Below are 26,585 nucleotides of genomic sequence, written 5' to 3' on the forward strand. Positions count from 1 at the left end.
CATTAGATATTCCCATTCCCAGTGAAAGATGAAGTCCCATTGCCTAGCTATGTATGCTTGACCTATCTTAGAAGCCTGTGAATGTCTCAGATGACCACTCCTGCCTGAAGTAAGAATGACATGTCTCATGGGGCGCCTGGGTGGCTTAGTCGGTTAAGCGTCCGACTTTCGCTTAGGTCATGATCTCGCGGTTCGTGGGTTCAAGCCCCGCGTCGGGCTCTGTGCTGACTGCCAGCTCAGAGCCTGGAGCCTGTTTAAGAGTCTGTGACTCCCTCTCTCTCTGACCCTCCCCTGCTCACGTTGTCTCTCTCTCTCTCTCCTAGAAATAAATAGAACATTTAAAAAAAGTTTGAAAAAAAAAAAAAAAAGAATGACATGTCTCATTTCCTGCTCCCCATTAAGTTCTTACTTGTACCCAATCTTGGAAAAACCATCACTTTGTCTTGAATCTACACTGCACTTAAGCTGTTCATTTGTTGTCTACATAGACTTCTTCCACTGAGGGAGGAATCATTTTCTCAGATAGATAGGAGGTCTGTACAGCTCCTCTGGCGTAGCTGAAAGGGTAGCATCAAAGTAAAAAACAATTCCAGATTGGCCCCTCCTGTATGATACATCAATCTCCCCCAAACTTCCTTCCCAAACGCATTGTCCTCAAGAAGGGCAAATAATTTCCCCTAAAAGGAATTCCATATGTGTGTGTGTAGATTTAAATGGAATGTGAAGGGGGATTAAATGGATCAGAAAAAAAATATGCCTTTTGTTATCTATCAGATGGAATAATATGGTTTAATATATGGCCCAGAATAGACTGTCTACCAGAGAGGGGTCATCTGAATCACCATGAACAAATTTGCTCCATCAGATTTCATTTAAGTAACAATGAGTTTTTTAAAAATCTGGATTTGAGGGGCACCTGGGTGGCTCAGTCTTTTCAATGTCTGACTCTTGATTTCTACTTAGGTCATGATCCCAGGGTTGTGGGATCAAGCCCCCCTTCAGGCTCCACACAGAGCATGGAGCCTGCTTGAGATTCTCTCCCTCTCTCCCTCTGCCTCTCTTCCCCTCTCATGCGCTGCCTCTTTCTCTCAAAATAAAATAAATTAATAAAAGAGAGGTGGGTGCATGGGTGGCTCAGGCAGTTAAGCAACCAACTCTTGATTTCAGCTAGGTCATGAGCTTATGGTTCATGGGATTAAGCCCCGCATCAGGCTTCATGCTGACAACATGGGGCCTGCTTGGGATTCTCCCTCACTCTCTGCCCCTCCCTGGCTCATGCTCTCTCTCTCTCTCTCAAAGTAAGTAAATAAACATTTTAAAAAGTAGCAACTCTGAAGTCACATGCTCAAAAAGAGGGAAGAAGAGTTGGAGGAAACTTAATTATAATAACTCAACTGAAAACAATATATAATTGTACATAATAACATCAGTTATGTGATGAGAACTTATAAAACGTGACATAATAATCACCTTTCTTTTCTTGAAAGATTTTCTTAGAGGATTATGTAGAAATCCTTTCTGAAAAACAAAAAGATCCTAGTATGTGGTTACATATGTTTCTGGTTTGTGAGTCTGGCATTTTAGCCTTTTCCCATATATTTCTACCTGGGTGTCTGACAATCAACTCAAAGCCAGGGTGGCTAAATGACAAACCATCTCCCTCTCTTCACCTGTACTTCCAGAATTCAATCAATGGTAGAATTTCAAGCAATGGAACTTTAGAACTTTTTTCTTTTCTCTTGTGCTTTTCCCCCAAGTTTTAAGAGGTTTTTCTTCACAATCTCTTTGACACCTCCCACTTCTTTTCCATTCCTGCCAATGCCACTCATGCTGAGTCCATTGACCAGAGAAATTCAATCAACACACACTTATCCCATGTGTACTGGGTATCAGACACTTTGGACAATATTGGGAACACAAATATGGACAAATTTTAGAGGTGTCTAGAGAGAAAAAGGGAATACATGGAAAGATAAGCATAAAACAGTATAATAATGGTCTTACAAGTGGGCTCATGGAGCCCAGAGAGGGAAGACATTTGAGATGAGCATTGCAGGCTGAATAAAAGTTTCTTTGGGCTAAAAGACATGGAAATCATTTCAAGGCTCCATGGTTGTCTAAAATACTGTTTCAAATATGTCGTTTCACAGCTCAGAAGAATTCATTGATTTTTCACTGTCTATATTATGAGTTTAAATTCCTTGGGCTGATATTAAATCCATCCATAAACAACTCTAATTGATGGATCATGCCTAATATACACAACCTGTCTACCCCAACCCACAGAGTTACTTCAGTTGCAATTCTGGTTTTCATGCCATTTTTTCTCTGCAGTAGCTTCTTTCCATTTGTATGACTGTACACTGTCTCCTTTCAGTGTATTACGTGAAGTTGTCTGCATGCACCTGAGTCACAGTAACCTCTCCCTCCTCCAAGCTTCAGCCTCTATCCAGGCAGAGCCCCCTTTCAGGCAGTGATGTGGCATTGTACAGAGGTTATGAATGTGGGTCATCTCTTGCTGGGTAAGTGGATAAACCCAGGGGTATCAGCTTTTTAGCTATAACTCAACAAAAACTTGGTGAGCAAATAATGACCATACAACATTGGAGTCAATCTGCTCCAGTCCCTGGAATACCTCCATCAGCCATCGTAGGGGCCTCCTACCACAGCGCACACTCAGCTTCCAGTTCTTTGATCTTGCGTAGCCTCCTCTGATTTCAAATTCCCTGGGGGTGAACCATTTTCCATCCTCACTCTGTATAGACCTCACCAAGGATCCTGTAAGACCAGGGTAAGTTGATTCTGAGCCCTCTTTGTCTTCAGAACTCAGATGATGGACTCCTACCACAATGCATCTGGAGCCACCCAAATTGGGCTCCAGATGTGTAGCAGGAGAGTCTAGTCTTCCTTTTCAGCCTTCAGACTCCCAAAATCTAGACTGTAAGTCCCCTCATAGGAGATTTGCTGCCTTGGGGCAACATTTTTTTAAACCTCATGCAACAACAAGGTGATGATTACCATCAAAATCAACCTTTTAAAAGTATTTCAAAATCATCTACAAAGGAAAAGCAAGTGAACCTGAAGGGTGAGAGGATCTCAATTTGCTGGGGAAAGAGAACAGGCCAGAATCTCCAATGGCCCTTGGGTGCAATGTGGGGGCAAGAACCTCAAGTTGAGGCTGAGCTCAGAATGGCACCACTCAATATCTGTAGCCTTTATTACAACATTTTTTATCCAACGTAATGGCATTATTGAGCAGAGATTTTCCCATACTTAAAATCACAGATAGCTGATATTAAAAATAATTATGGGGGCACAAAGGTGGCTCAGTTCATTGACTATCTGACTCTTGATCTTGGCTCAGGTCATGATCTCACAATTCATGGGTTTGAGCCCTACACTGGGCTCCGCACTGATGGCACAGAGCCTGCTTGGATTTCTGTGTTTCTTTCTCTCTACCCTTCCCTCATTTGTATTCTCTCATAAACAAACAAATAAATAAATACATAAATAATAAAGTTAAGAAAATAATTGTGAAGTGTTAACCAGTGGAAAATTAAGCTATTCATAAAAGATAATCATATGCTAAACAGAATTTCTCAGCCATTAGAAAAACACACATCAAAACCACAATGAGAAACCACTTCACACCCACTGGGATAGTCGTAATAAAAAAAAAATCAGACAACAACAAATGTTGATGAGGAAGTAGAAAAATTGGGGCCCTCATACATTGCTGGTGGGAATATAAAATAGTGCAGTCACTGTGGAAAACATTTTGGTGTTTCCTTAATAAATTAAATATAGATTGAGCATATGAACCAGTGGTTGCACTCCAGGTCTATAAGCAAAAAATTGAAAACACTTGTTCACACAAAACTTTATACATCAATATTCAAAACAGCATTGGCCGTAATAGCTAAAGAATGAAAACAACCCAAAGTGATGAATGAATGATGTATACAGTGTATTCATACCATGAAATATATTATTTGGCAAAAAAAAATAATAAAGCACTAATACATGCTATTGCATGGATGAACCTTGAAAACATCATGCTAAAGTGAAAGAGCCCAGCCATAAAAGTATTCATATTAAATAATTCCATTTATATGAAATACCTAGAATAGGCCAAATTATTAAGCAGAAAATAGATCAGTGGCTGCTTAGGGCTTGGCAGTGGGATTAGCTGGGAATGCTTACTGACTGCAAATAGACATGGTGTTTGCTTTAAGTGGGAGACAGATACAAATGTTCTGAGATTAGGTTGTGGTGATGGCTGAACAATCCTGGGAAAATGCAAACAAAATTCAATGCTAAATTCTATACTCTGAGTGGGACACTGAATGATATGGGACTATATCTCAGTGAAGCTATTTAAATATTTTAAACCAATTACATAAATTAATTCCTCATAGCTATACTGTGAGGTAGGTTTTTAATTATTATCCCCTTTTTTTAGATGAGGAAAAAAAAAACCTTACTTCAAGCTCAGAAAGGTCTCTACTCTCTACTCTATACCTCCTGGCATAGGTGTGGGTGAGTTCACACTTCCAATTCTAAATTCTGTACTCTTCCCACCATATCAACACCCTGCCCTGGTGATGATCATCCAGAAGGGAGAGAGGATATGAAGGTAGAGGTTGAGGGCTTCTTCCTTTTTAATTCTGATTTGCTTCTTTTTGGTTCCTTGGGCATCCCCATGGACATTTCCATGTGGGAGTGATTTCTGAAGGTATAAACATAGCAACTTAGGGATCCCTTCTTCCTTCCCTGGAGCCAAACTGCAGCCTCAATCCCTTGACTGTTATGTAATTGACACGGTACATCTGGAACTCACCTTGTTTCAGTTTCTTCTTATATAACATCCCCTTCACCTCACCACAGGTCACAGGAAGTACTTGAGAGCGAAAATCCACGCTACAATCTGTGTGATTTCTTGACCCTGAAAGAGAAGATTTCTTCATTCTGCCACATTGTGCAAGTGCACATGCACCTCTCCAACCTTGTTGATTTTGTCCCTATAAAGATATAGAGGTGCTTGGGGAAGTCTATTCCACAAATGTCTGGAGTCAAAGTCTTTCTTCTAAGTGACATTTTTGATACATAATGACAGAATGCCTACCTCTATCTTACCCCTCAAATCCCCTCAAATACAAAACAGAATGCTCTTTCAGAGAAATCAAGCTTCAGGAAAACTGCCTTACTCCCAATCTTTCAGCCTTGCTGGTTCTTCTATGACAATGAAACACACAACAGCTGCCATGTTCTGAAGGGAGCTGTCCAGCCACACTATTTCACTGCAGTTAGGTAGCTGGAGACAAAGTGGGAGACTATACTTACGTCTTCTTGATTGAGATTTAACTGAGCAGACAGAGGGTAATAAATGACAGGCTAACCTAATGGAGATGATGTCTGCCTTCTAGTCTTGTTCTCTGCTTTGCTTCATTTCTCTCTCAAATCAGCTTTCTCTATAGCTACAAGAGGAGCTCAGAGAACTCTAGATTACTCTGTACACTGCATGAGGAAAGGCAGTTGGAGACCTGACTCCACCAAATCAGTGGTGAAGGTCTTCAAATGAACTAACTCAAGGAGGATGTGTAGCTGATGCTGTTCTTCCAGCCAACGTTTTAGAACCAAGAGGGGAGGTGGGGAGCTGTCCATGGTCCAGTTTTGAGCCAGGCAGACTAACAGAATTGCAATGAATTGAGGAGGCTGGCCTAATTCACTCTGCTTTACAGATGAAGAAACTGAGACAAAAGATATCAAGTGATTGGCCCAAGCCCACACAATCAAAAGGAGAGAAAGACAAGCTACTACTGACCGCTACTCCAGGCCACCTGTGGTATGCAATCTGTGACTCCTGATGTAGCAAGAGAAGAAACAGCTAAATAATTTGTGGGTTATATGGCAACAGACAGTTTCCAGCTTGAACATTGTCAGTTCAGTGGAGACAGCATTCTTGCAGTGGCCTCTGGACCTGCAAGGTCTGATCACCAAGTTACTTGTTTGTGGGATTATCTTCTTCTTCTCCCTGACATAGTTTGAAAATGACTCAAATTGTATACATCTCTCAACCGCTACTAAAGCTGCAAAAACAATTAGGGAAGTGGATTTATTACTAAAATCACAGAGCACAGGAAATCAGCTGTTTAGTTACTGAAGTTATTTTCCTTTTCTTCTTTACCTTTTGACCGGACATTTTTCTGTGGGGCTTTGTCACTATGAGTTGAGTAAACAGGAGGTCTGCCTCTCTTTTTCCCTGAGAAAATAGAAACATATAATCACTACATGAACTAGTGCTTTCCGAAATTTCCATTTGAATATAACTTCCCCAAAGCCTATTTAATGGATAAAGAAAAATATACAGTCCCTAGTTTTAAGATACCATGAATTAGATATCTCATCTTATGTTCACCTTATATTTTATTTGTCATATCCCATGTTAGTAAAACAAACAGTGGAATCAGCATTTCATTTATATCTCAAGAAGCTACGTGTTAAGTGCTTAATAGATACCAATTGTACATCTACTAATTGACTTAGTCTTTTCAACAAACATATGAAATCAAGATGGTGATCGTTGCCATTAAAGAAACTAAAATATTCAGAGAAAGTTGAGACAAAAAATCACAAAATTAAGTGAAGGCGTTTCAGGTTTCTTCTTGTGGAGAAATAGAAATGGAAGTTCTGTGAGGGACAGGCTACAGTAAGCTTCACAGGTGAAACTCATGTTACACATCACCTTGAATGAAGTCATTTAAAAGGCTCTGTCTATCTGGGTTTTGACAAAGATATTAGAATCTAAGAAACTAACCAGAAGAAGGTTATCCTAAGAAGAATGGGTAGAATTGAGTCTTCTAAAATCTTAATTTCAAATACTTAATTAAGGATTGACCTGGCAGATGTTGCAGCAAGAAATGTTCTTCCTTTTGCAAGTTTTGGCTGTGGATATGCATCTCAGTGTTTTCTATCATTCAAATGTGGTTTATTTTCTCAGGCAGGAAGATAAATTCCTTTTTTCCTCTCTGTGTTCCATGCCCTACCACCTGGTGGTACTGTGTGGGGTTATTTAGACCCCATAAGGAAATATTTTCTAGACTACCCAGTCCTAACTGCTGTAAAATGTCAGCAGGTTACAAGCATATTAGGCCAGTAAAGTTAAAAAAATCTTTCTTTTAATAAAATCTAAAATAGACCAATTGCTTGCTAAATAATTCCACTTTCTGGTCTTTAGCCTAAACAACTACTGAGAGGGTTTTCATCTCTTCAAGACCAAAATGGCCCCATGTACAAATATTGATAATTAACCTTATCACAACATCAAACAAGCTACAGACTTGCAAGTTGTCACTCTGTTATAGTTTAACCAAGATACCAGCAGTTCAAATGAGGGCTCTACAAAGATCTATGAATTCAATCTATAAGAATCTTCTATAAGAAGGTGGAAGACTTGGGTATTATTAGCAATGGGTTAAGGAGAACTACTAAAAAGGTAGAAATATGGTCCTCAAAAAGGCAGATTAATCTTTTTACCCCCTCTTGCTTCCTTTCTCCAGAAAGTGGGGTCACCAGGTCATAGAAGGTCATCCACCCAGATATGGTTCTCTAAGGGGCCCTCCTTGCCTCCTCTCTACCCAAGATGCCTAAGTAGTTATGGACTCTTTGCTGCTCTCCCTCATCCCTTTTCTGAAGGTCCATACTCACAGTCCAGTGAGAAGAGATCCAGGCATCTTATTCTTGTCTTTCCTACCTGCCAGTCAGGCTTGACACTAAAGCTCTAAACACAGCCTTGGATAATCCAACAAATAAGAGTTATTTCTTGTTCTCTATCTGTCTCTCCCTGGTTACACCTTTCCAGGAACTAGTAGCTATGTTAGATTTCCCTTTCAACAAACTTGTAAGGCCTAATACTTTTAGGGAAAAAAAGGAAATACACTGAAGTCCATTCTAGTCTGTGGAGTTTTTGGTGTAAGGAGATTTGGATCTTAAAGCCAACTAATTCATAATACAGCACTATTGTGTTTTACTTTGAAAACACACTGATGAAGCAAGACAGGATTTAACTATTTTTTGTGTTCCCAGGGTGTAATATCCATTTAATAATAAAATCCCCCACCACAAACTCTAATATGGCAGTCAGAATATAATTTAAGGTTATTTTTTAATTGTTATGCTTGGTATTAATTAATCTCTAATAGTAAGTGTGACAGAATTTAAAATTCTTTCCTATTTTCCCAACGTTTTAGTAGAAGTCTCAATAGCTGGGAACAATTCACTAAGTGCTAAGGAGGGTAACTAATTGTCCCACTCTACCCAGAACTAAGAGTTATCCAGGATACAGGATTTTCAGTGGCACAACTGGGACTATCCTGGGGTGAGTGGGTCACCATAGTTTCAAGCAATTCACATTGGAAGGCAATGCACCAAACCACCTATGTGACCATACAAAGTATTGGTGGAACAGATTATCCCAGCGCTAGCTCTTCCTTCACATCCAGGCTGCAGAAGAATGCCTACGTTTCTCTCCAAAGAAGTCAAGCAGTGGTGCCAGACCACACTGAGAAGTTGATGAAAGAATCTTGTGGAGGAAAGAGCTAGTGACTGTGTACTCTGCATTTCCAATGTTATCTCAGAGCTGCCTCTGTCACATGAGACACTTCCATATTATTATCTCGCCTCTCTCATCCACGCCCCCTAATCCTGGAAGGGCCCAAACCAACAGCTCTTGAGTGGGGGCAGAGCCAAGAGATAATGTGAGAAAAATCTGATCATGCCACCTCTGCCTTGCAGGTGCCCCAGACCAATGATTGCTCAGGTTGAAGGAGGGGAAGTACTTTGAAATGGAGAAAATATTGAAGTTTTAATGTAGCCCAGAAAGGACTCTCAACTACTGGAAACAGATTTCACTTGTGACAAGGAAAAAGAACACTATCAGGCATGCCCAAGACAAGAAAAACTCATCCAGAACGTAGACTTGAAAGAGCAGTGAGAAAATAAACTTGCTTTCTAATTTGTAATTTACTAAGTCTGGCCTTTTTAATAAGCCAATGATGTAAGGTAAAGATATTTCCATGAAAAGCAGATAAAACTCAAGGAAAGGATTTTAGGTCCTGGGCAAATAAAAACTATAATATAAATGCAAACAATTTATAACCTTGGCTCCAATGGGTTTGCTTTCTAGATTTTGTAGCTCTCAAGTTGACTGGTAACTTTGGCTAGTAAAAAATTAAGGAGAATATATGTTCCTCAAAACCTTAGCAAAATTTGTATTGACCCATGGGGCCAAGTGTAAGTGGTACAAACTGTATCTTACCCTTAATCTTGGCAGGTTCTTGCATATGCATTTTTTTCTTTTTCCCACTGGAGGCCAACTGGTCAGTAGTGTTGCTGCTATCTAGGGGATAAGCGGGGGAAGATACAGAGTTGGACAAAACAGCAGTTGACATGAGAGACTAAAAGCAAGTGAGTGAACACCAGATTTAATTCTGAAACCCCTTTCACTATTCACTCAGACAAGAAAGCATGTTAATGGTAAGGGATCTCAAAGGGAAGTACATGTCCCACTTTTAGTAGGGAAGACTTTTAAATTACATATAAGAATCCATTGTACTCTGGAAAGAAATGGTTTAGATTTTATATATATACACAGAGATCTAAATGAAAATGTTATAATAATTAAATCCAAAAATTTGGCATTTTGAAAGTAAGGGTTCTAACATGGATGCAACCACTTTTTTTTTCTTTCCAAGCAAAATTGTACACATTCACCAACAGGGAAGCCATATAAATTGACAAGAACGTAAAATATACAGATTGGTGAAAATTAACAACTTTTAATTAGACTCTGAAATCTTGCTGTGTGGATCTGGTTCAAAATTGGTAATCATATGGAAAATGGGGTCTTAGTCTCATTGTCTAGAAGAAAAGAGTTCTTTAAACCACTTTTGAAATAAACAAGATTTCAGGGGTCCAAATAGAAGTAGAACATATAGGGGCACCTGGGTGACTCAGTCAGTTGGGTGTCTGACTCTTGGTTTCATTTTGAGTCATGATCCTGGGGTTGTGGGATCGAGCCCTGCATTGGACTTCATGTTGAGCATAGAACCTGCTTAGGATTCTCTCTCTCTCTTCCTCCCTCTTGCCTCCCCCGCTCCCATACACGCTCTCTTTCTCTTAAATAAAAATAAAAGAAAATTTAAAAAGAAGTATTACATATGTACTACTGGAATTTTAGAAAATAAAAATTGTATGAAACATCACCATCCTAGAGAGAGCCATAATTAACTTATTCAACATACTTCCTTAAGCTTTTGTCTTTGTATATTTTACTATTTATTTGTTTTTAAATGTTCATTTATTTATTTTGAGAGAGAGAGAGAGCATGTGTGCCCATGTGTGCACATGAGCAGGGAAATGGCAGAGAGGGAGAGAGAATCCCAAACAGGCTCTGTAGTAATAGCACAGAGCCTAGTGTAGGGGTTGATCTCACAAACCATGAAATCATGATCTGAACTGAAATCAAGAGCTGGATGCTTAACTGACAGAGCCACCAAGGCTGCCACTTTACTACTTAAATAATCATTTTTCATTACAAAATTTGAACGTGTTTAATATTTGCAACGTACACACCTGCATTTAAAAAACACAAATAAAAATATAAATATCAAATATATTCCAGTGACCATATACAACTGCCACGTATATTCTTATTGGTTCACATCTACTGATTTATCCCTATATCTATATCGATGCCTCTCTCCATATAGGTAGATAAATATGTGCAAATAAGAATTTATAGATACCTAAAAACACATTTGTGTAATTACATGTTTTTGTTACATACATAAGCACACACACTTAAACAGTCTGCTTTTGCATTTAGCTTTCTGTGGAACATCTTACCAAATTAATAACAATTTCTTGGCCAAGCAGAGAAGCCACATGTTGAGGATGGCAGTGTCTCCCTGAATCATTTAGCTCTGGGTGATTACAAGTAAGAGAACTAAACCAGTTTGTGGAAGCCACTGTGTTCAGGCCTCTCTGTAACAGTGGCTTAGTTTATGTCCTAATTATGCCACTGCTAGGAAGCAATCAGAGCCCTCAGGAGCCGCAGTCCTGCAGGGAGACCATAAACAGGACCTTACACTCATGTGCTTACCTTTTGGGAGTATGTTTCTCTGCAATTTCCTTTTATGTCTTGTCCAGCAATGGCCTTTCTTTTTTCCTTCGAACAAAAGAGAATAAAGTTAATCATTCCGAGCTGTAAATATAATTCTCAAAGCCATAGATGTTGGTAGTTTTCAGGTACTTTTTCAGGCCACAAGAACAGGGCAAATTTCTTTTTTTTTTTTTTTTTCAAATGTTTTATTTATTTGTAGGAGAGAGAGAGAGACAGTGTGAGCAGGGGAGGGTCAGAGAGAGAGGGAGTCACAGACTCCGAAACAGCCTCCAGTTCTGAGCTGGCAGTCAGCACAGAGCCTGACGCGGGGCTGGAACCCACGAACCGCGAGATCATGACCTAAGCGAAAGTCGGAGGCTTAACCGACTAAGCCACCCAGGCACCCCCAAAATTCTTAACTATGAGCGCAGCAGTGTGAGACTGACTACAGAGTTAATGCTTTATTCTGCACGGACTTGGGAGACTATAGGAGATGATCTTCCTTTGAAAATTGAAAAAAAAACCCACTAAAATTGGAAAAAAAAATTCTACTGGTGCCTTCGCCTGAATGATAATTGTTGCAGGTATATATTAACATGTTTCCTCTTCAAGTGTCTTCCCTGTACCTTCAAATGTGCAATAAGGAGTCACAGTCCTCACAGCTGGATGGTGTCACGGATAATCTGCCATATGAGGGTTTGGGAGGTGTTCTCAGCTTTGAAGTGGAGACTTAAGCAGTCTCTGTACTTGCAGTTGTGACCCAAATCCTCCTACTTACTTGCCCTCTAAGGCCTGAAGTTCCGGGAGGATGTAAAGAAACCACAGCGGATTGTGTACTGTGTTTTGCATTCTTGTGAATGATGTGAAAACACAGACACATGAGACGACCATTGACGCTGGGTAAACAGAGCTTGTACCTTGTTACTACTGTGAAATAGTAATAGTCAGCAACTAGATTTTTACTGCCGTACGTCCCTCATCTCTTCCTGTCCTCATCTCTGACTGTACATCCCTCATCTCTTCCTGTCCATGCACTTCTGGAAGGTTCTTTGGTCATGGAAGGCGGCTGTCCCCAGAAGGGATCAGCTTCATTCCTGCATCATGACTGGGATAAAAGCAGTGGGGGATTAATGGTGTTTGATAGACCAGTTCTGAAAACTCAGGATTCTGTACAGCCATTCCTGTTCCCTCATTGTCTCCCTTACCAGCCTGAAGGGCACAGCCTTCAGAGAGCCTATGGGGTTCAGATTTAATTCTGATTACATTTTATGAAAATGCTTTCACTCCACTTATATCTGACCCCTGGATAAACGGTCTGAGTGGGAATAGGAGATAATTTGGAAAGGAAGAAATTCCAGCCACCTGAATGGTACACCCAGATTTTGTGGCAGTAAAGGAAGAGCAAAAATCCAGGCATCTGAAGAGGGAACCTGGTAAACCCTAGTAGGTATGGAGGAAGGAGGAACATTAATGACATCTGCCTTGCAGAACTGTCCCAAATCCTGCTTCCAGAGAGAAACCACACTGGTACATGTCTCTTACCACAGAGATGCTGAGTCTACCATCCTGCATCAGACACAAGAAAACAGAGACAGGCCCCAGTGTCTGCACGTCCCATGCAAGAACCCTCTGGCATCATCCCTACCCCTACTCTCAGTCACTGGGGAAGGGAGACAGAGGCCACTTGGTTGGCAAAGAGGACAGGTTAGATGGACTGTCCTCAGGAAATTTCCCTCTCAACAAACCCCACTCCCAAATCAACAACTCAATGCATCAAATAAAACTGAGAAGGGTAAGGTTTGCAGCTGGCCGGGGGCCCACGTTGGAGGCACTGTCTATCTTCTCCTGGCTGATATATGTTCCCCAACAACTGTAACCCCTTCCCTTTCAGGGCCACTATGTGTGTCCATGGGATTGCACTTCTTACGTGAAAGCCAAGCATTCACTTGCCTCCTTATGCAAACATGGTAAATTATAGCTTAGGCTGGTCATTAGAGATCTAACTCATTTATGCTTTATAAACTTTGTTAAATATTTATGCTTTATGACATTTGTTGAATATAAATTTGTTAAAAAAACAAATCGAATGGATTTGGTCCTAGCCCGCACTGGTCAGATTAATCAAAATGGCTGATGGAGTGGTGTCTTGTTGGGAAAATTTGCCAGAATCTTCCATGTGAAGTGAATTTGTTGGGAGGCAGTTTTCCTTGGCATTTCCACAGGCCTCAAACTGCCTGTGCAAGGATGTTTGAATAACAAACAGCCTTGGAAGCCAGGGGTAAGTAACCTTCTAGGTCAGAGAGCTGATTTGTTTACTGACGTGTATAAAATAAAGAATGTCTCCCTCCTTAGAAAGTCTCCCCCTTCTCCCCAGAGGAGGTTTGCTTGAGTTTCAGCTAATAAGATAATGTCTCCCTCAGGGATAAGGCTTGAGCATGTTTGTTAGCAGCTCCCTTCTAAGACTGGTGTTCCTGAAGTGTGGTTTTCCTTAGCTTGAGCATAGCTTGTGTGTGCCCTATCACCCCCACATGGGTTTGCAGGGAAAAGAAGAATTAATGCACCTATCCCATTTCCCAGAAATTTCATTCCTAGGTATTCATGCAAGAGATCTGAAGGTGTGAGGCCCAAAAAGACTTCTACAAGAATATTCACTGTAGCTTTTTCATATGAGCAAAAACAGGAAGCACTTGCAGTGTTCACCAACAGAAGAACGTACACACAAAGTTTGGTATATTCATATAATGTGCAAAACTTTGCAATAAAAAGGAACAAAATGCTGATATATTTAACAATGTGGATAAATCTTAAAAATATTATGGCTAGTAAAAGAAACCTTACACCAAATGAGAGCATGCTCTAAAGGCTCACTTATTGAAAGTTTTAAAACAAACCAGATTAACTTACAATGAAAAAATAAGAAAAATGGTTCCCTCTGTTGGGTGAAAGGTAAGCATGTACCATAGGGCATAACAGTTCTTTCCAGGGGGAATGTCATGTTCTACATCTTGGTAAGGATTTGTATTATACAAGGGAAGGCATTTACCAGAACTTATCAAATGATACCCTTAATATTTGTGCATTTCAATATAAAGATTATCTCAAAAGGAAAAGAAAAAAAAACTGAAAGCAAATATTGAATTCTAGTTATTGATATGCATGCTGAAGTATTTAGGGGGACATGTACTGATGTCTGCAACTTTGAGATGTTTCATATTTATTTTTTTTATGTTTTATTTATTTCTGAGAGAGCGAGAGACAGCATGAGCAGGGGAGGGTCAGAGAGAGAGGGAAACATAGAATCTGAAACAGGCTCCAGGCTCTGAGCTGGCTGTCAACACGGAGCCCAACGCAGGGCTCAAACCCACGAACCGTGAGATCATGACCTGAGCTGAAGTCGGACACCCAACCAACTGAGCCACCCAGGCGCCCCAGAAATGTTTCATATTTAAAGATGAGCTAGTAGAGTGGATGAACAGACAAATGAATAGATGGACAAAAATGTGATAAAGTAAGAATGGGTATAAAGCTAATTATGAATTTATGTAAAACTATATTGGTGTTTGTTTTCCCAAATTTTCTGTACTTTCAAGCTTTCCATGATTCAGTCATGGTGACCAGGGCTTTTTGAAAGAAAAGTAAGATTATTTACCAAGAAATGACACAGTAAAAGAATTTTCATCAGCCACACAATAATTTGAGAAGACAGGGCAGTAACCACTTCGCTGTACTGAGAAGAAATAAATGTCAACCTAGAATTTTTAACCTTGCTAAAAAAAATTCTATCAAGGCAAATTTGCAAATATAACACTTGGAGAGTCTGCTACTTGGAGACTATTCACTAAAAGAACCAAAAGATTTAAACCAGCTGAACAAAAGTGAAAGAAAACAAACAAACAAAAAGAGTGAGTTCTTTCCCATCCTGTAAGATGGCAGATGGAAAATCTGCGAAGCCAGATACTAAGAAAAGCCAAGAAGGCTGATGCTGGTGGCAAGGATAAGAAAGGCAACCTCAAGGCTAAAATGCCACAGGGGAAGCCCCACTGCAGCTGAAACCCTGTCCTAGTCAGAGACATTGGCAGATATTCCCCATCGACTATGTTTTCTAGAAAGGCCACATACAATAGGAAGTATTCAGCAGCTATATTCAGAATTGAAAAGAAAAAGAAGGTTCTTGCTACTGTCACAAAACCAGTTGGTGATGACAAGAATTGGTAGTATTCTAGTGCTTAAACGCGGCAAAATGCCTAGGTATCATCCTACTGAAGACGTGTCTAGAAAGCTGTTGAGTCATGGCAAAAAGCCTTTCAGCAGCACGTGAGGAAACTACGAGCCAGCATCACTTCTGGGACGATTTTGACTATCCTCACTGGACTCTACTGAGGCAAGTGAGTAGCATTTGCTATTTGTGACCGGCCCTCTGGCCCTCAATAGAGTTCCTCCACATAGAACACACCAGAAATGTGTCATTACCATCTCCACCAAAATTTATTATCAGTAGTGTGAAAATCCCCAAACATCTCGAATCTTACTTCAAGAAGAAACAGCTGCATAAACCCAGACATCAGGAAAAGGAGATCTTGAACACAGAGAAGGAGAAATATGAGATTACAACGCAACACAAGGTTGATTAGAAAGGTATGGACTTGGAATTTCTGCCAAAAAATCCAAACTGTCCCGAAGCTTCAGGGCCATCCCCGCTCTGTGTTTTCTCTCACAAGTAGGAGTTTATCTTCACAATTTGGTGTTCTAAATTTCTTAAAAAGAAGCTAAGTAAATAACTGATCTATTAAAAAAGAGAGAAAGAAAAGAAACAAAGGTAAACCATAAAATGTTAAAATATTTTTAATTTAAGTAAAGATCAGCTGCACACATGATAATAGTTTCAACATTTGTAATTAAAGAAAGTTAAGAATAAAACATTACACAACAGTGGCTACATGGTGATGGAATGCTGAGTATGTAGTAAATCCACATGCTCAGGTCCTTGTCATTGTTTGGGATTGAGGCATGGTAAAGAGATCAGAGAAATTTCATCTCAAATTTCCAAAACAGTGGAGGAAAATGGGGGAATATAGAATTCAATCTCAATCCATCAGAAAGCAGGAAATGAACATAAAAACACAGAGAAAGAATGATCAATACTAATATAGAAGATGTAAATCCACATATACCGGGAATTCACAATAAATGCAAGTAAAGCTGAACTATTAAAAGATTAGGATTATCAGAGAAGACTACAAAAAGCTAAGTGCTGTTATAAGAGACATAAAACACAGCTATATGAGAGGACTTAATGAAAATGGAGTAAAAAATATTCAAAAAATCAAAATATTAAAAGTTCAGGTAACAATATTAGCATCCCAAGAAAGAGATTTTAAGGCAAAAAGTATTAAGATAAAGAAGAACTGTGTATAATAAAAATAATCCACTGAGTTATAACAGTCATGAATAGCCTCAAAGTATTTAAAGCAAAACAACAGAATAAGGAGGAATTGGAAAATACACAATCATGTGGAAGAACTGAACACATCTCTGTGCAAACCCAATGGAACAAATACAGCCTAATTTAGGAGATTTAGACCATAAAGTTGTGCTTGATAAAAATGTGTATGGGGTGGGGCTAGAGCCCAAGAAACAGTTTAACATATACTCTTTTAAAGTGGCATAGACCATTTACAAATACCATACATTACAGTGCAAAGGAAATGTCAACAAATTTTAAAGAACTGATGAGGTCATTTGTTCAGATTGCATTCCAGATATGCATCTTCTATTCCTGTTTAACTCACAGAACACCGGCACTGTTGTAGATGTCAATGTTTCTGTAGAAAATACCCTAGTTTGTAACCTCCCTTAAAAGTTCTCACTGTCACCAGTTAAGATTGGATCAATTAGGTAAGGGCAGAATGTTGTATGGGAGGAGGGGAACTCTAGGAAAACTTCTCACAAAAGAGATAGACCTCTGGGGGAAGATGTTTTTTGTTCTTCACCCTTTTCTCTCTGTTGGCCTAATACATAGATACATGACTGGAGCTCAGTAGGCACTTTGGACAATGACGTTAACTCTGAGAGTAGCTGAACTAAAAGACAGAAAGAGTTTCAAAGTGAAGGGCCTAAAGTAGCCAAAACAAATTTGAAAAAAGAAAACAAAATGGAGGGTCTTACACTACCAGATTTAAGGACTTATTATAAAGCTATAGTAATCAAGATGGTGTAGTACTGGCGAAAATATAGACATATAGATAAACGGAAAAGGAAGTCCAAAGATACACCCACACACAGATGGACAACTGACATCCAACAAGGGTGTCAAGGTACTTAATTCATTGATTCAATGCACAAATGGTCTGGAACAACTGGATATGTGAGTGCCAAAAGAAAGAATCAATCATTACCTCACACCATATGCAAAAATTAACTCAAACTGGATCACAGATTTAAATGTAAGAGCTACAACCATAAAAGTTCTTGAAGAAAATATGGTATCTTGAGCAAAGATTTCCTAAATAGAACTGAAATGTCTCAGATGATTAAAAAAAAAATACTGTTAGACTTCAATATAAATTTTGCTTTTTGACACTGCTAAGAAAATAAAAAGAGAAACTGCAGAGAGTAGGGCATACAACCAGTAAAAGACCTGTATCCAGAATATATTAATAACTTTATGACTAGAAAATAGACAATCCAATTAAATATGGGTAAGAGATTTGAATAGGCACTTCATCAAATGAGATCTATAGGTGACAAATAAACACATAAAAAAGATGCTCAGCACCATTACTCATTAAGAAAATGCAAATTAAAACCATGAATTACCATTATTCACCTATAAGGATGGCTAAAATTAAAATTAGCAGGGCACCTGAGTGGCTCAGTTGGGTAAGTATCTGACTCTTGATTTGGGCTCAGGTCATGATCTCACAGTTTGTGAGTTCAAGCCCTGCATCCAGCTCTGTGCTGACAGTGCAGAGCCTGCTTAGGATTCTCTCTCTCCCTCTTCCTCTGCCCCTCCTCTGCTCTCACTTTCTCTATCTCTCTCAAAATAAGTAAATAAACTTAAAAAAATTAAATTAAATTAAGATTAGCAATACCAAGTGTTGGTGAATATGTGGAGTAATAGGAACTTTCATACCTTGTTGGTGGGAATATAAAAGAATACAACATAAAAATTAGTTTGGCAGATCCTGAAAATGTTGAACACATACATATGTTCAGATGAGCTGGTAGTATCACTCCTACATATTTACTTAAGAAAAGTTAAGTCATATGTCCACACAAATATTTGTATGCACATGTTTCTAGAAGCCTTATTTGTAATAGCCCAAAACTGGAAACAGCTCAACATCTATCAACTGGTGAGTAGACAGTCTGTGGTATATTCATGTAATGGAATACTTCTCAGTGGTAACAATGGAGTAACTACTGACAAACACACTAACAAGGATGTGTCTCAAAAGTTTCAGGCTAAATGAAAGGGCCACACATTAAAAAACTATATACTATATGAATCAATTTATATGAAATCCCAGAAAAGAGAATGCAATAGTGGCATAAATAGGTCAGCTGTTGTCATGTGCTAGAGGGTAAGAAAAGGGACACAAGTTTACTGGATGATGGAAATATTCCAGGTGATGATCGTGGTGGCAATACATGACTGAACACATTTGTTAAAACTCACCCAGTCATACAACAACAGTGATGAATGCTATTGTATGAAATTATACCACAATAAAGCTGATAAGAAAAGTAAAAATGTGTAAGGTCTACAGAAAGAAAACTAAAACATTGAAGAACATAAAAGGTGATCTGAATAAATATGTGGTTCGTGGTTCCTCAATTCTACCCAAATTAATCTCCAAGTTCAATGTAATTTCCATTAAGGCCTCAATGGAAATGGGGAAACATTGGGGAAAATTTTTGACTAATTCTGAAACTAGTCCACAATGAGCAAGCCAGGATTATTGAACTTCTGAAATTTCTTTCTTTTCCGATGCTCTTCCCTACATTTTTTTTTTACTTTTTTCCTTGCAAAAGAAAATATAATGAGTAGGAAGAGCAAAATGTACTTGAAAGCTTTGTAATTGAACCAATTTGCTACTGCACTAGAAATAAACAGACCAGTGATTCAGAGTGCAGGCACAGATCCATGAATACAGGGGAAGACACATAAAAAGGGCATTTCAAATCATGAAGAAAAAAAGAGTTGGGGTTATTTCCTGTAATTACCCTCTCACATCACATACAAAAAGGTGAATTATATATTTAAATATTAAAAAGTATTAAGTACTTCAAATAGTTTGGAAGCAAATATAAACTTTTTAAAATCTTGAGGTGGGAAATACCTTTATAAATTTTAATAACCTAGAAACCATAAAGGAAAAGCCTGATAGATTTTACTACATAAAAATCTCCAACTTCCTTAGCATACTGCAAACCAAGAAGAATAGCATCAAAGAAAACAAAATAATAACATAGATTGGCAAAGTTTAATATATATTAATATTCCGATGCTTGTTCTGCATGGCTAAGAAATTTATTATCTTACAGTTCTGAAGGTCAGAAATCTGACACAAGTCTCATTGGGCTAAAATCAAGGTGTCTACAGGGCTTTGGTCCTTACTGAACAAAGACTATGGGAGATAACCCATCTCTTCACCTTTTCCAGCTTCTGAAGGCTTGGCTCCTTGCCCCCCACTCATCTTCAAACCAGCCACACTACCTTGCTCTGATCATTATCCCATTGACACATAACCATTTCTCCACAGCAGGAAAGGTTTCTGATTTTAAGGACCCGTGTGACTACCCACATAATCCAGGACAGTCTCCCCATCTCAAGATCCTTCCCCACACCCTCAAAATCTCTTGCCATGTGAAGTAAACGCTAACAGGTGCCAGGGATTAGGACAAGGACGTCTCTATTTCTGTTGATAGAAGATTCTCAGGTAGCCCTGAGAATGTCATGGGGATTTCCCATGTATATCCCTCCCGTGTATGTCATGGGGATTTCCTCCATTAGACAGACTCTTCCACAGGTATTTCCTATACTATCGCATATCTAGTTTTTATTTCTGGAAACATGGTGGAGGGGATGTGTGAGTCACATACAAAATTCCTTCAAAGAACCTTTTCTGTGATTGAGTTTTCTGACCATTACTATCTCTGGCACATTACCAGAAAACTGTATGATCACACTCTTGATTATTACTACAGACCACCCTCTCTCAACAGCAGAGCTCCTAATTTTAGTATCTTTGCAGCTTGAAAAAGCTGAGAATTTTCCAAATCATCAAGTCTTGATTCCTTTTATCAGTTCTTCCCTCTATTTACCTCTTTCCCCTCACATTTTACCTTGAGCAGAAAAAAATAAAGCCAGCTGCACCTTTATCACCTTGCTTAAAAATCTCCTTGCTTAGAAATATCCAGAAGGTTCTGCTTTCCACATTTTCTGCAGGACAGAATTTTGCTAAGCATTCTGCCACTGTGTAGTAAGAATCCTCTTCCCTCTAGTTTCCAGAAACATGTTCCTTATTTCCTTCAGAGCCCTTACCAGTGACACCTTGAACTTCTGTATTTCTACTAAGTCTTCATGATGCTTTGCATATTTTCTAAAAATACCAGAAAGATTTTCTCTACCATGTCCTTCACTTCCAAGCTTTCTCTAGTAGGGTCTTCAGCCCCGTATTTCTACAAACAAACTGCTCAAGGCAATCGAGACATTTTCTATCATTCCATTTATATTCTTCCCGCTGCCCAATTTCCCTCTGCCCATTGTCCAATTCCAAAGCCACATTCACATTTCTAGAAATGCATTATTGCTGTGGAGACTGGGTGGCTCAGCTGGTTAAGCGGCTGACTTTGGCTCAGGTCGTGATCTCGCAGTTCACATGTTTGAGCCCCGTGTCAGGCTCTGTGCTGATAGCTCAGAGCCTGAGGCCTACTTCGTATTCTGTGCCTCCCTCTCTCTTTGCCCCTCCCCCACTCGTGTTGTCTCTCTTTCTCTCTCAAAACTAGGTAAATATTTAAAAAAATTTTTAGAGATGCATTATTGCTGCACTACACTTCCAGCAACCAAAGTCTGTATTACTCTTCTATTGCTGCCATAACAAATGACTACAAATTTAGTGGCTTAAAACAATATAAATTTATTATCTCATGGTTATGTCAATTAGAAGTCTGACAAGGGTTTCTCTGGGCTAAAACCAAGGTTCCAGTAGACCTTCATTCCTTTCTGGAGGCTGTACAGTAGAATACATTTCCTTGACTTTCCTAGTGTCCAGAGGTCATCCATATTCCTGGTTCCTTTCCTCCATCTACCTCCTCCTCCAGCCAGCAATATGGCACCTCTCTGTGACTATCTTCCATAGCCTCCCCCCCACCCCACCTCCACAGCCAGGAACAGCCCTCCATGTTTCAAAACCTATTCCATTATATTGGGTGCACCCAGATAATCCAGAATAATCTCCACTTTCAAGATCCTTAGCTTAATTATATCTGTAAAATCTCTTTTGCCAGGTCAGATAACAGATTACAAATTTCAGCAATTAAGATATGGACATGTTTAAACAGACATCCTATTGTTATCTCTTATTATTGTAAATAGTAATAATGCTACTCTAGCATTAAAAAACTCATTTTTAACATCAAAAACAAGTAACATCTTATGCACTCTTACTTCTTTTCCTCTTGAGTTTTCCCAAAGTAGAGTTGTTTCTAAGATCCACAGTATCTAGAAAATAACAGATTAGGGTGAGGAAACAGAAATTAATAAATAAAAGTTAAAAATGTTGGGATTATTCATACTGCAGAAGGCTTGAATTTACAAAGATGTTTGGGTTTATCATTTCTCTCTTCTTTCTAAACGGACTAAAAACCTACTGACTTGAGGAGTCCAGGATGGGCCTTCCTTTATTTCTCAATGGTATTTGGAAAAATACTCTTAAATACCTATGTATTTCAGTCTAATCAGGGATATTTGTTTAGGTCTTAAGATTTTTGTGAAGATTAAATAAAATCTTATGTCCAAGCATTTACAGGAAATCACTCTGTAAACCAGTGACATGCTAGAGGGTGTCCAACAAAAATATGTGCTAGGCCAAGAATAGTCTTTCCTCATGACAAATAAGTGGCATGATTGTTGTCTCTTGAGACTTTTCTAAGGTTGTGACAAAATGACACTATTATCTACTAGCAGAAGTATGGTTTGCTTTCTTGGGCACCACAGGAGGTTGGGTGTGACAGGGATGGAAATCATTGTATAAATACAAGCCTTTATGATTAATAGACTAATGTAGTCAATGAGATACTGCCATCTTTAAGAGCATATTTCCACTACATCATTCATGAGTAATCAGCAGGGCCCATCTTGTTAAACATGACTTTATAATAATCTCTTGCCTCTCTATTATTCTGAAAGGAGTCAGGTCAAGTAAAGCAGGAAACAGGATACTGGGATGGGCCAGAACACCAGATACCATGTGGTAAAGTCATGCCCATCCCACACCCACAGGTAGCCTTACCTATCATGGCACATGCTTTGCTATCTGCAGTACTTGCTTCTGGACCTTCTGGCACATCTTTTGAGAAGCACATAACACAAGAACACTTCTCATTTCCATGTACTGGCAGCTCTGCTCCTGGGCCAAAATTGTGATGTATGAAGACTTTTATTTACCCCAGTGATCCCCTTTTCTGTACCTATCTGGATCTCTACTTGTCTACTTCTTCCTCTGAAACTTTCCATTGGCCCTCCCCATCTCTGGCCCTTCCTTTAAGTCTCCCTTTTCCCTTCCTTATCTTTTTCTCTTTGTCAGCCTCTGTTTCTGGTTTTATTATTCTTTAAGTCATAATTACCTTGTCCATCATAGGATAGTAGGCTGGAAGTAAGCTCTTCTGATTCTTCCTTGCTATTTATTTGGAGAGCTTCGAGTTCACCAGATGCTAAACAAGAAAATTACAGTTTGGGGATCCCGAGACAGTGATTAGGGAAGAGTTTCAGTGCTTTCATGCTGAACCCTGATATTCAGAGTTAGAATGAGCTGCTTTCTGGGAAAAGACTATTCCTGCTCCAATAATCACAACCAAGAGCTGCCAATGCCATGCTTTTCCCATCTTTTGTACCTCATTCTGATTTCTCTACTCTTACTTTTCTGCCTGTAGTCTTAAGAATAAAATTAAAAGATCTTAACCTTCCAGGAAAAAACCAACTGTTTTTTGAAAATTGTAAAAAAGTAATTACCGGAATGAGTTTTAAACTCATCTCAATTGGCCAATCACTACTTACATCACAAACCACATTTAAAGCAGGCCAATTGGTGACAGCCTTACACTTCTGAAAATTAGCCAGTCAGCAACAGCCACTCTCCAGAAAGCTTGTGTCTATGACTAAATTATAACCTAGTTGTAAACTCTCCTTGGTTCTAAAAGTCTGTAGTCCCTGAACTACAGGCTTCCTAAAACTCTAATAAAAGCAAGTTCCTTTTTAAAAGAATTGTGTCCTGTAAGTACAGTACCTGCTTCCACCATGTACCTTGCTCAGCAAGCAATCAATCCCTCTTTTAGCTTCAGATGTTGCATGATAGCCTATCCCTTAAAAAATGGAGTGCCCACCAAGATCATTTTGAAGAGTCTAATTTAGGGATGTCCTGTGGGACCTTTGGACCAACAGATGTAAATCCACAGCCTCTTGTGCCCAACTCAGATGGTCTTCCTCATCAATCCATCTCAATAATGACTTGAGCTCTGACTTGTTTCACTGAGTTCTTGTTTCTGAATTAATCTTATTGTTTAAAGATGTATATGCAACCAGATGCAAAGTAGTTAGACATTTTGGTTTGGAGGTACAGCAGTTAGCAAATATTCGGGTAATGTTTTTATTTTTCCACTGTTTCACTTACTCTCACTTTTGTCCATTTTTCAAAGTCTTGTCTTACGTGTGTTTGCTCCTGATTTTCTAGTGCTTCTTGAATGTTAGAAGAAACTGATCCAAAGCAAACAGATGGAGTCATAGACCTGATAAGTACCCTATCCAAAGCTAATTAATGGATGTGGGTCTATTAGACAGTAGCCAATTTGTACAAAGATATTTGGTCACCCTTGGTCTTGAGTACCCCCCGCCCCACAACCTCTTGTCAATTGAAAGAAAATAATTTTGTTTATCACGTAATCTGAGGTCAACTATTATCATGTAATAGAGCCTATGTCCCCATTGTAGTCGTTGCTCTCTGGATGAACCCAATACCCCATTCACTTGCATGGCACTGTTTGCACTAATGACTGCATATGGTGGCTTCATTGTTATTTGTCATGGGGTTATCTTGGCCAAAGCTACAGTCTCCCACTGACAGAACTTTACTTCCTCTTTGTACTTTCATAGTACAAATGGTAAAATAGTAAATGGTAAAATTTTACAAAAGATGACTTTGCATTTCATTGGGAACTTTGGGCATGTCAAAAGTAAACAGTGGATTTGATAGTATTTTTAACATTTATTTATTTATTCATTCATTCATTCATTCATTCATTCATTCATTCATTTATTGAGATAGAGAGAGAGTGCTAGTGGGGGATGAGCAGAGAGAGAGAGAGAGAGAATCCCAAGCAGACTCAGCACTGTCAGCACAGAGCCAGACGTGGGGCTTCACTCACGAATCGGGAGATCATGACCTGAGCCAAGATCAAGAGTCAGATGCTTCACCGACTGAGTCACCCAGGCCCCCCTGATAGTATGTCTATAAAAGAGAAAAAGATGACCAAAAGTTCCCATGTCCCAACCAGTTACTGCTACTTTCAGACCATCATCTAAGTTTTCCTTATATTAAGAAAAAAATCCCTATAAATTTAGTAGGTAGAGACCTATTCTGCAAATTAAACTACCAGATTAAATATACTAAAGAAAGAATAGCTTTAGAATTCCTAGAAAATTCTCCTAAGCATAATCAATTTATGTTTTATTTTTAATTTTTTTAATGTTTATTTTTGAGAGACAGAGAGAGATGGAATGCAAGTGGGGGAGAGGCAGAGAGAGAGAGGGAGACACATAATCAGAAACAGGCTTCAGGCTCTGTGCTGTCAGCACAGGGCCCAACACAGGGCTTGAACTCACGAACTGTGAGATCATGACCCAAGCCAAAGTCTGAAGCTCAACCAACTAAACCATCCAGTTGCCCCTACACATATTCAATTTATAACTGATTTGAACATTATTATGTCTACAGTATGCATAACTCAAGATTTGAAAGCAACCAGCAAAATAGGTATATTTCACTTCTCTGTAGTGCCTAATTCAATTACTATAATCTTTTCTAAAGCCATATTCTTTTTTAAATACATTTATGCTCAGCTTTGTTTGATGTCTGGTTTGATAACAATAGCTTACATTATTTACTTGGGTAAGTCAATGGCTCGTGTGGATAGTTATTTTCCAGAAATGTACTTGAGTCTCACTGTGGTAGGCATACTTCTCAATGTCTCCTTGGATCCCCTTCCCTGATCCCAGGGACTGTGACTATCATGAGATATTACCCCCGTTATTAGGTTATGCTATATGGCAGAGTTGATATTAAGAAAAAGAGATTATTAAGACATGAGATAATCAATGCCGGTGAGGATGTAGAAATAAGGAAGCGTAGTGCACTGTTGGTAGTACTGTAATGTGGTAGAGCCACTATAAAGGACAGTATGAGGGTTCCTCAAAAAATTAAAAATAGAGCCACTATTATCATCCAGCCATTTCACTTCTGGGTATATATCCAAAGGAAACAAAATAACTATGTCAAGGAGACATCGGTGTCTCCATGTGACTGCATTATTATTTACAATAGCCAAGACATGGAAACAACCTAAGTGTCCATCAACAGATGAATGCACAAAGAAAATGTGGTAGGTACGCGCGTACACACACACACACACACACACACACACACACACACACACAGTGGAATACTATTCAGCCATTAAAAAGGAGGGAAATCCTGCCATTTGCCCTTCCTTACATGATTCACTTTCTGGTGGTGAGGTCAAGTCTTCCTGTGGCTCTTCTTCATTATACATTTCTAAACAGGCACTGCTACCTTCTGCTGAATAGAACAAAATCCTTTAGCAAATCCAGCATATGACCAATGGAAACCATAGTAGAAACATTCACCCTGAGAAAACCAGACCCCCAGGGTGGCTCAAGTATCTTCCATGTAGGAATGTCCCTGCCCTCAGACCCTCCTGCCTTTGAGTTCACTCGACCTGGGAGTTAACATAGCTCATGCTACTATCACCAGAGGCTGAGAATGGTCACCCATCTCCCTCCCTTCCCGTACACCTAATTCTCTCTCTGTTTTTGATCCTTTTTACTTGGCTGTACACATTTCTTCTATATGGGTAAGTGAAGGGGAACAGTGGAAGGGGGAGAGGAAAGGGGAGATTTTCCTCCTTG

General features: G+C 39.2%; 1 protein-coding gene and 1 pseudogene across 6 annotated transcripts in view; one reads left to right on the forward strand and one right to left on the reverse strand.

Moving 5' to 3' along the window:
- The window catches only part of LOC120233338 (nuclear body protein SP140-like), a 70,463-nt gene that overhangs the window by 6,652 nt on the left and 37,226 nt on the right, over positions 1-26,585 (reverse strand). For 4 of the 6 annotated variants that reach the window (XM_039234516.1, XM_039234510.1, XM_039234511.1 and 1 more), the window contains 10 exons: positions 26,152-26,235; positions 23,012-23,098; positions 22,678-22,794; positions 21,834-21,887; positions 11,162-11,227; positions 9,317-9,397; positions 6,188-6,262; positions 4,841-4,945; positions 2,636-2,778; positions 1,471-1,518 (listed from right to left, as the gene is read on the reverse strand). In XM_039234516.1, coding sequence (XP_039090447.1) covers positions 1,471-1,518; positions 2,636-2,778; positions 4,841-4,945; positions 6,188-6,262; positions 9,317-9,397; positions 11,162-11,227; positions 21,834-21,887; positions 22,678-22,794; positions 23,012-23,098; positions 26,152-26,235 — 860 coding nt within the window. The remainder of the gene's footprint in view (positions 1-1,470; positions 1,519-2,635; positions 2,779-4,840; positions 4,946-6,187; positions 6,263-9,316; positions 9,398-11,161; positions 11,228-21,833; positions 21,888-22,677; positions 22,795-23,011; positions 23,099-26,151; positions 26,236-26,585) is intronic. The other 2 variants (XM_039234514.1, XM_039234515.1) reach the window with 2 other exon arrangements.
- On the forward strand, positions 15,088-15,911 carry LOC120233341 (annotated as a pseudogene).

Source organism: Hyaena hyaena, unplaced genomic scaffold (assembly GCF_003009895.1).
Source record: "Hyaena hyaena isolate Hyena2069 unplaced genomic scaffold, ASM300989v1 scaffold_86, whole genome shotgun sequence".
Lineage (NCBI taxonomy): Eukaryota > Metazoa > Chordata > Mammalia > Carnivora > Hyaenidae > Hyaena > Hyaena hyaena.